This window comes from Rhinoraja longicauda, chromosome 22 (assembly GCF_053455715.1).
Source record: "Rhinoraja longicauda isolate Sanriku21f chromosome 22, sRhiLon1.1, whole genome shotgun sequence".
Taxonomy (NCBI): Eukaryota; Metazoa; Chordata; class Chondrichthyes; order Rajiformes; family Arhynchobatidae; genus Rhinoraja; species Rhinoraja longicauda.
In genome coordinates this window covers 20,200,820-20,211,871 of record NC_135974.1, presented here as the reverse complement: position 1 = coordinate 20,211,871, position 11,052 = coordinate 20,200,820, and the positions used below count along the sequence as shown (strand labels likewise).

General features: G+C 38.6%; 1 protein-coding gene across 4 annotated transcripts in view; it reads right to left on the bottom strand.

The window, feature by feature from the left end:
- Window positions 1-6,382: 6,382 nt before the first annotated feature.
- The window catches only part of ncoa5 (nuclear receptor coactivator 5), a 39,418-nt gene continuing 34,748 nt past the window's right edge, over window positions 6,383-11,052 (bottom strand). For all 4 annotated transcript variants that reach the window (XM_078418943.1, XM_078418945.1, XM_078418942.1 and 1 more), the window contains one exon: window positions 6,383-10,401. In XM_078418943.1, coding sequence (XP_078275069.1) covers window positions 9,746-10,401 — 656 coding nt within the window. In that variant the 3' untranslated portion in view covers window positions 6,383-9,745. The remainder of the gene's footprint in view (window positions 10,402-11,052) is intronic.

The window sequence follows — 11,052 nt, the reverse complement described above, 5'->3', positions numbered from 1 at the left end:
GCATTCGAGAAAAAACAATCCAAGTCTGTCTAACCTTTCCATATTGCTAATAGCCACTAATCCAGGCAACGTTCTGGTAAACTTCTTGTGCATCCTCTCCAAAGCCTCCACATATTTCTTACATCCCTTTTTTAAAAATTAGGTTATATTCACTACTTTCCAATCTGAAATTAAAGTTAGGAACCACTTAAATTACCACCGCATGATTTTTGGAAGTTGACAACCAGCCAGTTCATCCACTATTTCCACAGCTACCCATTCCAAAGTTTTGAATACAGGTTATTGGGTGTTAAGCATTTAATTAGTATTCAGTCCCATTAATTTCTCCAATATTAATTTTTACTACTGCTTTAGCTACTATTCATTTTTTTCAAGGATTTCTTTGGTCTTCTGCTGTTGCAGCATTAGAATATTAGTTCTGAAAGGATATAAATAAAATGGTTCCAGCACTGAATCTTTTTGCCTTTATTTGTTATGTTAGCTGGAGTAGGCCTCCAAAATAAATGGGGAAATAAACAGATAAACACAAAAAGCTAGAGTAACTGAGCAGGACAGGCAGCATCGCTGGAGCGAAAGAACAGGTGACGTTTCGTGTCGAGATCCTTAATATTGTTGGGAACTTTAGGAAGTCATTAACAACCTCAAAGCAGATGTGGTAAAGGTAATAAGCTAGCAAAAGTGACGGATTTCATCCATGTGCAAGAAAACATTCTCAGCCACCATGACTCCAGTTAACATGCAAGGAATGCAATGTTCAATCTAGTTTTGAGAAATGTAACAGGACACGTGAATTGTGATTATCTGTCACCTAATCTGAAGAGTTTATAACATTAACTCTGGAATGCACAAATTCTGTTACCTTCAGTATATTTCTTTATAAAATATCTATGATTATAGTACATGGTCTCGGTTGTAAATGTAGCAGGTAAATAACATGGAAAGAGCAAGGATGAGGATAATTGACTTCCAAAAGAAAAGCAAGAAGATAAAGTTCACAGAAGTATGACGGCTGAAATTAAATATGGATAAGCATGAAACAATTCCCTTTGTACATAACAGCACAAATACAAAGATGTAAAAGGCAATGTTTTAAAACGAAGTAAGCAGAGGTATAATTGGTGATCATTTGGGTGGCAGTGATTAAAAACATGCAAATTACGTAGGCTGATAACTGAGTCAGAATATAAAAGCAAAGACATCATAGTGCAGATTTACATATCAGTTGGGCCTCGTGTGGAAAATGTACAGAGGAACAGCAACAAAGAAAAAATATCAACTGCATTAAAAATGGAACAGATATCAGGACTATAAGTTTTAAAAGCTGGAAAGTTTAGGACTGCCCTCCTGATAGTGAAGGTTAAGCGGTGAACTAATAAGCATTTCAAGTTGCCACTTTCATGGAGAAACCTATCCTTTTTGATAATGAATCAATAAGCAGAGATTGTAAAAACAGAAAACATCTGGATTAGAGATTCATCCTTCCCCGGAGTGATCTGAAACACTATCTAAAATGAAATAAATGTAGATTTAATACAAATGTAATACTATAGATTTTAAAGGGGGTATAACAAAGATATTTTATCGGATTATAGGATTATACACAAAAAGCAAATATCAGAGAAAAATGAGCAAACATCAGAGAAACATCAGAGCAAAGAGAAAAATGATTTGTGGTGGGGTAGAAACTAGATACAACTAAGCCTAGTGTCACATTGCCAAAATGTTGTGTAATCCTGATTATTCCACCTGGAGTCGAATGGTCATAACTCAGGTTTAATAGTTTGAAATAACTTGCTATTGCCATGCAATCTTGCACAGGATTTTTTAAATTATGATTCTCTCAGCACAGCATGGCAAGGAATAAATTCATGGCCCACCTCCAATCTGTTGACTTGTATTCCTGGTTGTATAAATTACATATATTTATTTAGGAAAATAACAAAATTGTTCCAGTCGTTGAGTCCAGTGTAAAAGAATATACGAGGAAAAAAATTACACCTTCATTCTGTATCTTATAGTAGCTTCAAGTTATCTAATTACTCGAGCAGACAACACATTAAAACTAATGCAAATAATCAAACAAGCTGAATGGACTGTGATCATTGACTGAAATTACTTTAGTATTTCTTCCATTTGTTGCAGATTAAAATCCCTCAAACTAGCCCGATAATCTGCTCAAATGACATATTCCTTCATCTTTGCTAATGGTTTAAATTAATCAAACAATCCCAAACTTTTATTATTACGGTACATATTTAATAATGTATGCTAGTGCACCTAAACAGTTTGAAAGGATCCTCTGTTATGCAATCAACATCCAAGATAATTTTGAATGTAATGTTTTCACAGAACATAAACTATTTACCCCAAAGGATTTATGCCAGCTCCCGAAGAATTGTTATTGATCCCATTCTCTTGTAATCTATACTCTCACATATGCTCATCAACTTTCGATTCTTCGGCCACCCAAAATTAGGAGTAATTTATAGGGGCCAATTAAACTATCATCAGCACTTCTTTGGGATACCAGGCACTACCTGCTGCACCACAGTACCGCTGATGACTCCAAAACATTCAACATCCTCTGGGTGAAAATATTTCCCCATCTCAGACCCAAATAGCTGACTCCTTATTTTGGAAGTATAATCCATGGTTGTAGACGCCCAACTAGAGGAAACATCACCCCGGCATCTACCTTATGAAGTCCCATATAAATGTTGTACATTTTAATGAGATCACTCTCATTATTCTAAACTCTAGAATATAGGCCCCATTTTCTTGGGGCCAATTAAACTATCATCAGTACTTCTTTGGGATACCAGGCACCACAGCACCATTTTCAATGGCAAGTCAAAGCAATTTTCAAAATTAAATGGAGGTTGTGCAAGCATAACAATCTGCTAGTGACATTCCAATAATCTGATTTTTCTTTCTTTATGCCTCAGTGGTGAAACCAGTCGGTGAATTATTTTTTTTAAAGACAGTGTTGGAGTAACTCATTAGGTCAGGCAGTATCTCTGGAGAACAGAGATGTTTTTGATCAGGACCCTTTGAATATAAAGAATAGTTTTGTGAATTAGTTCCAGCAATACTAATCTTAACTTTGTAAATTATTGTAGCACTATTTTTAAAATTATTTTTCTATAAAAGTAACAAATGGTTTCAGCCATGAACCTTGATAAACTGTACACAAGAATGATTTATCATTCAAAAAATTAAGATTTAAAATTGGAAAAAGAAATGCACAGGGCAGCAGTGTAGAGTGGGTAGTGGGCCCACAGTGGGCAGCACAGCTAGGAGCCTCTGCTTCATAGTGCCACGCCCAGGTTCAGTTGTGATCTTGGATGATGTTTGTGTGTAATTAGCACATTCTCCCTTTGACTGTGGATTTCCTCTTGGTTCTCTGGTTTCCTCCCATATCCCAGACAGCAGTTTGCTATCTTAATTGGCCATTGTAAATTGCCTATGTCCTGTAGGTGTAGTGGTAATTGCATGTAGGTGAGTGGTTGAGCCTGGGGAAATTAATGGGAGTGTGGGGAGATTAAATCTTGGGATTAATGTAAATGATGGGGTCAAGGAAAGAGCGTTCACGTTGCGGCCGTTTCCACCAATCTTTCCACCACTACGCACAAGCCATTGTTTGCTGATGCCGAAGTGAGTGCAGCTCTGGCTGAACTTCTAATCTTGTGACGTGGACCCAATAAGAAGTGTAAATGAGTGATTGAACCTCTGTGCAGACTCAGTGGACTGAAGGGCTTGTTTCTGTGTTGTATTAATTCATAACTATCTAAATACCTAATTTGCGAGAAATTGGGTTGTTGAAGTGCATAGTGGTTTAGTGGTAACGTTGCTGCATAGTGCCAAAACCCCAGGTTCGATCCAGACTATGGGTTCTGTTCTGTCTGTACATTATCCCTGTGATGATTTCTTTTTCTCCAGGTGCTATGGTGTCCTCCCACATTCCGAAGTTCAGGTTTATAGGTTAATTGGCTTCAGTAAATTGACCCTACTGTGCAGGATAAAACTAGTGTACAGGTAAGCGTTGGTCAGCGTGAACTCTCAATGGGCTGAAGGACCAGATTCCACACTGTATTTCCCAACTAAACTAACGTATTGTGGTGCCTTTCTATATTGCACTATTACAGGACCAAGACTTGCATGCCAACATGGGAAAATGCAACATTACATTTAAATCTGCACTGCCTACGACATTTAATGAACATTATTTATTTTTTTTACTTTTAAGTAATGCTTTTTTCCTGTCTTGAATTTTTTTAAATGCAACATGCCATTTTATTAATTATTTTTTTGTATTATTAGTGCCAAATCAAAATATAAAATATTATTAATCTAATTCATTACTGCTATGGCCAGTCCCTTCATACCTACATCTAAGACCTCACATGCCCTTCAACTCTTTATTAGCTTTCAATTTCCAGGCCCCCATTGCCTCATCTTTACCATAGACATCCAATCCCTTTACACCTCCATCCCACTCCACGACTGTCTCAGAGCCTATGGTTCTTCCTTGAGAAGAGACCCAATCAGTTTCCTTCTACTAACACTCATCCATGTCAGAATTTGTCCTCCCCCTCAACAATTTGTTTGACTCTTCTTACTTTCTTCGTTAAAGGTGTAGCCATGGGCAATTGCATGGGCCCCTGCTGTCCCTTTGCTGGTTATGTCAAGCAATCCTTTTTCCAAACGTACATTGAACCAACTTTCTCCGCTACATCAACGACTGCATCAGGGCTGCCTTCTGCACCCATGCAGAATTCGTTCAATTCATTAACTTTACCACTAACGTCCACCCTGCCTTCAAACTACTTGGACCATCTCTGACACCTCTCCCCTTTCGTCCCCTCTACCTCCATCACAGGGGACATACTATTGATTGACATCTGCTACAAACCCAGAATCCCACCCTGTCTTTTGCAAAGACATTATTTGAACCTCTGCCTTGATGTCATCTGCTCACAGGGCCTTTCCATACTAGGACATCCAAGATGTTCTTTCTTTAGTATGTCATTTACCCCCTGATGTCATAGATGAATCTCTCACCCTCATTACCTGTGTCCTGTAGTTCTGCTCTTGCTCACCCTTCCCCCAAACAGAACAAGGATAGAGTTCCCTCCGTCTTCACCTTTCACCCCAGCAGCATGCATAACCATGATTATTCTGCAAAGATTCCAACTTCAATGTGATCTCACCACCAGTCACATTTTTCTATCCCCACCTTCTAGACTGCTCCCTCTGCAACTCCTTCGTTCACTCATTCCTTCCCACAAACCACCCCCACCCCAGGTATTCCCCTTCAACCACAGGAGATGTAACACTTGTTCCTATACCCCCTCCCTTACATCCATCCAGGGACCCCAGTGGTCCTACCAGGTGAGACAGGGGCTCATGTGCATCTCCTCCAACCTCTTCTACTGGCATGGCCTACTTTACGTCAACGAGCCCAAGCCGACTGTTTCTCCAAACATTTGTCCTCTGTCCGCCAAAACCTACTGAATCTCTCGGTCACAAACCATTCTAACTCTCCTTCCCATGTGGACCATTCTATCCTGGATCTTTCCCATTGTCAGTGAGGCAAACTGCAAGAACAGCACCCCATATTCTGCTTGGGCAGCTTTCAACTCAATGGTATGGACATTTCATTCTCCAATTTTAGGCAACCCCCCCCCCCAATTTGTGCCCCCATCTGGACAGTCATTTTTCCCCTTCTGCCTAAGTTCCTACTTCTTTTCTATCATACTTTTTGGTCCTTTCATCGCTGGCTTTTGTCCAACAATCTGCATATTAATCCAACTCCTGGGTTCACCTGTATCCACTTATTACTTGCCAGGATAGACACAAAAAGCTGGAGTAACTCAGCGGGACAGGCAGCATCTCTGGAGAGAAGGAATGGGTGACGTTTCGGGTCCGAACTCGAAACATCACCCATTCCTTCTCTCCAGAGATGCTGCCTGTTTTGTGTCTATCTTCGGTTTAATCCGGCATCTGCAATTCCTTCTTACATATTACTTGCAAGGCTTTGTCCTGCCCTCCCCCCCCCACCACAATCAGTCTAGAGGGTCCCAACCCAAAACGTCACTGTATCCATTTTTTCAGAGCTGCTGTCAGACCCACTGAGTTGCTCCTGTAGTCTTTTTCTGTAAACCAGTATTGTTTCTCCTTTTCCTATGATTTTCTAAAATTAAGATATTTCTCTTTCACCCACATGGCACCGAGTGCTGTTCAATGATATAAAAGCATCCACTGCCATGTATATTTATCAACATTTACAGTTCACTAAAGCGACACTCAAGTACAGCAGCTGTTGTGGCATGGCCCTAACTCTGAACTCTGACTGTGAAAATGAAAAACACAACACCACTTAACAATGAAAGGCTATTCAGCCTGCATTTATTACAAATAAAGTCCATTCAAACAGGCATGGATTTTTTTTCCTAGTCTTGTCTAAAAGCTTTCAAACTAATATACATAATGCAATTTTGCTGCACCCCATTTTGGTTTTCATTTTGTCAACATGACTGCACTGGCTCACTGTTTATATCAGTTTATCAGAGGCTGCACAAGATTACCAGTTCACAAATCCTCAAAATTGATAGGTGAACCAACTTAACTGTAGTCGAGCCAATACTGCGGCAGCCACTCATAGGTTTGGAGCACCAGTGGACAGATGGGATTAGTTAATCAACGTGGAACATAAAGTACTGCGCATCAGATCTTGCCTTAAAAAAAACTTCAGGCTATCCATCAAAGTATTATTAAATAAATCTAAACCAACATCAGACAAGTAATCCCCTGAACCAGCATAAAGAGCTTGACACTTAACATCAAAATAAGGATGCTCTATGAATCTTTGTCCCTTGAATACCATGTATTGTTTCATTACCCCATTTAAGGTTGTTCTTATATTCTCAAGTAGTGCACCAGGTTGAAAAGCCCACTTGGGGCGGGGTAGCAATTCTGAACACACCAATACAGTTTTTGGTAGAAGGGCTTCTAGAGCTCCCAACACCTCTTTCGATGTGTATATTAAATCACTATCCTGGGTGTAACCTATCTCATTATCTCCCAAATGAATGAGCAGGTACTTTGGGGGCTGGTTTTGAACCAGATGATGCACAAGGAGACCACGGAGCTGGCACCATCGCAGGTCAGGTGTGCTCAGCCAATGAACTGAAAAACCATGCTTATCAAGGCCAAGATTGGTCCCATACGGTTTGGTGGCTGCTCTGTCACGTGCCTGGCTGATGATCACATGTCCTGCTATCCACACTGTATTCTGGGTGTCTGAAACATAAATAATACCATTGAGCCAGAAGGGAAAAGAGATCTGTTGTTTAACTGCTTATTCAGACTAGGGATAAAAACGTTTGGGTACAATTATATCCTTGGTCATGACTTGCAGTAGATCAGTGTACTTGATAGGTTTTTAGGAATGTACATGATCAAGAATAATCTCCAATTTGGATGGAAATCACTAAATTTTAGATTGTCAGAGGGCATACGTAGCAGCGCCATGTAGTTTTGCCCCTCTGCCTCAAACAATGCAGCTGCCTCCGTATACTTTGTTTAATCTCTGAGCAATTACAAAACAAAGTTGACATTACTCTTTGTGCTGTCCCACTCCTATATCAACACATCATGCCCCTCACCCAATCTTAAAGAGTTAAATGCAGGTTGTGCCCTCTGCTACTTATACCAAATCTTCAAGCTTACAACAATTTCCTATAAATATGAATTTTCCAATCTTTACCCAACCAAAATTAACATATGAATTAGGCTCAGACCTGATACATTCATACTAAATTCCCATATAGCAGATATTTCTCATTTTAGAATTGATACACATCAAGATCAAAGATAGAAATGACAAGGCATAAAATACACTATATTACAGAACCTATTTTCTGTATCAATACAAACAAATCAAAAAAAATACACCACTCTTGCACCAATCCCCAAATTCATAATTTCCAATTTTCTATGTGCCACATTAGGTTCTGCTGAAATCTAATTCTGGAACATCCATTTGAAAAAAATAATATGGCTGCAGCTGCCTTCTACTTAAATAGAGTAATATAAGATACCTTCTTTGTTCAATAAAGTCATGCAACTGGAGATAGAAACTAAAAACAGCAATGACCAATAAGTGCAAGAACATCTGGTGACAAAAATTCTGGTTATTACTGTATAAAAATCTGATAACCCATTGTGGTATTTTTGATCATCCTGATGTTCACAGTGCATGAGATAATACAGTTTGTCTTTAGAAAAATGATTGGGCCTACATCTGTGATCCTCTGCGCTGTGAACCCATTGCTTTTGGCCAACTTCCATAGGGTTACAAATGTACTGTGCAAACTATAACTTAAGTCAGGGAAATGATTCCATTGAATCCAACTAATCTGAAATGACATCCCATGGTGGATCGTTGCACCATTTTTGTTAAACTATTAGCCTTAGATTTATAATCAGAACATCACTTCCAATATTCGTGTTGAATCTTAATCTACAACTTTTTGAACGTTTACATTAAGTACAGGTCAAAGGGGCTTTGATATTGAAGGGCATTCAAAATTAATCATGCAATATTATTCCAATATTATTCCTTTAATTTTCAGATTCCATCTAGCCCTCACGCAAAGATTCAGTATTGTCTTCAGGCATATTATTCACAACATATTGAGACTCATTGCCTGAAAACTCATCTTTCCAATTTTCATGCCCATTTTTCAACTTCACCATTTCAGCAATATTTTCCCAAAAAAACCCTAGTTCATCAATACTATGTTTTTTGCTGCTCAAGATGTAACTCCTCTTCAACCTTCCTTGTTTATATCTCAATGGAAAAAAATATTTTTATTTAAAATGGAATGTGTTGACATCATATCATTATCCATCTTTGCCCAGTTTGGACTCTCTCCTGCCTATCCAAAATGTGTATATATACGCAGATGTACACATACACAATAAAAAAGGGGGAAAAATGGAAGAGAAACCTTTATTTACAAACCAGATGAAAATAATGACTCAAACAATAAACTGCTAAGAAATATACAGCAGCTACCATTCCACAACCGTAAATGGCTCTGGCTACAAATGAAGCACAAAAATGATTGCTCAAAACTGCAGAGTGAACATAAGGGAAGGGGATCACAAATGTAACGGAAAACCATAAAAAACATACAGAAGTTCATTTTACAGAACCATAATGACAGTGACACAACCTATCTGACTAAGGATCTAATTATTAAAAAAAGTGGCAAAACATTAAAATATAAGAAAAACTATATTAGCAAGAGGTCTGCTATCCTGGGTTTTAGTTACATTTTTAGAAATATCCATTTAAAAACACTGGATTCAGACTGCAGCATTATGCTTTAATACAGAATCATCTGGTTAACATTTCAATTTTTTAGATTTTAAAAGATGAAAGTCAACATGAACCAAGTGAATGCAATTAAGGCCTTGTTCATTAACAAATGTAGTTTTAATTATATGCAGTTAGAAGTTAAATTGAGTGCAGTGGTAAAAATTTTCATTACCTGGCTACCATAAAATAATAATGGATTTAAAAAATAACATCCAAGCCCAACAAAAACAGGAATTTAACAAAGCACTCTCTTGATTTTATACATTTGTTTATGAAACCTTAACGGGTAGCCTTAAAGGGACTCAAAAGATTTGTTGACTGCTCTTCCATAAAGAAAACTCTACCCACCCCACAGGCTCAGTAGTGGCGTTGGTAAGTCGCCAAAGAGGCCTGGCTCAATGGTTGTCCAGGACGTGGTACCTGGGCAGAGGCTTGGTTTACCAGGTGGGAAAGAGATGGACCACTCTGAATAAGGGTATCCAATGCTTTCTGCACACTAGGGTTATCAAAGTTTATACCTGTTGCAACACCAGATCTCTGGGCTTGAGACAAAGCACTTGACTGGTTGGGGTTTGGACCTCGAGGTTGCTGCTGGCCATAGAGACCTTGGGTTTGAGGCAAAGGTAAACGAATTGCAGTGGCTCTTGGTGCAACTGCTTGACTCATTAAAGATGGAAGTTGTGAATTAGGACCCGTCATGCGCTGCTGAGCTTGAGATAGATATGAGGAATTGCTGAGGCCAAGCTGGCCAGCACGATTTTGAGGCTGAGTGTTTAGTGCACTTCCATATGCTGGGCCCTGTGCTCCTGCAGTATTAGTATTGGTGCCAGATGCTCCACTGTTGAAGAGGCTTAGGATCTTAGCTTGTAGCTCTTGCTGTTGTGTTGCTTGAGCATCCTGTGGACCTCCCTTCAAAGTCTGAGTATTTGGCAGAGACTGTTGTGCATCGAGTGGATTCATTCCTGAAGAACCCAAGTTTGGTCTTGTCATGGGAGCTGGATTGTGAACAGGTCCTGTCAAGAGAAATAGTACATAAACATAACCTTTCTATTATGTTTATCTTAATTTGCAACCACATAACAAAGATTCAGTATTATTATAATGTATCACTTTTACAATTTAACGACCAGAGTAAGCAATTAATTTAATCTGAGAACTAACGATTAATGTAGGCAAAAGACAATTGTATTGTGGTTTAATTGGAAGTAAATGATTAATGTCAGACAAAATCCATGCTGGGAACCCTTATTATATTTATTCATGGATTCAAATATGTGAAATACATCATAGATTCAAAAGAATATTGCCACAGCTTCAAGGATAGATTGCATAAACGAAGTCAATGGGATTGAGATTCTGAGAAAGACAAATTGATTTTAGGATTCTGAAAGGAATTCATAAATAGAAAAGCATTCAACTTTTGGAAGAGTTTAGGACAGACAAACATAATGCAAAAAGCAGGAGTAAAAAGGAAGCACCACAAAATGTTAACAGAACAGCGGAACGTTCTCACAAAAACAACTTGAATTAATAACGTTTAATTTGCTAAACACTTTCCTTCAATAAAGCATATCATTTTGCAGTTCAATCCCAAAAACCCTGTTCCAAATTTAAATATTTTATTCATTCACTGGACGCAGACCCTATTTGAAATGCCACCCCCA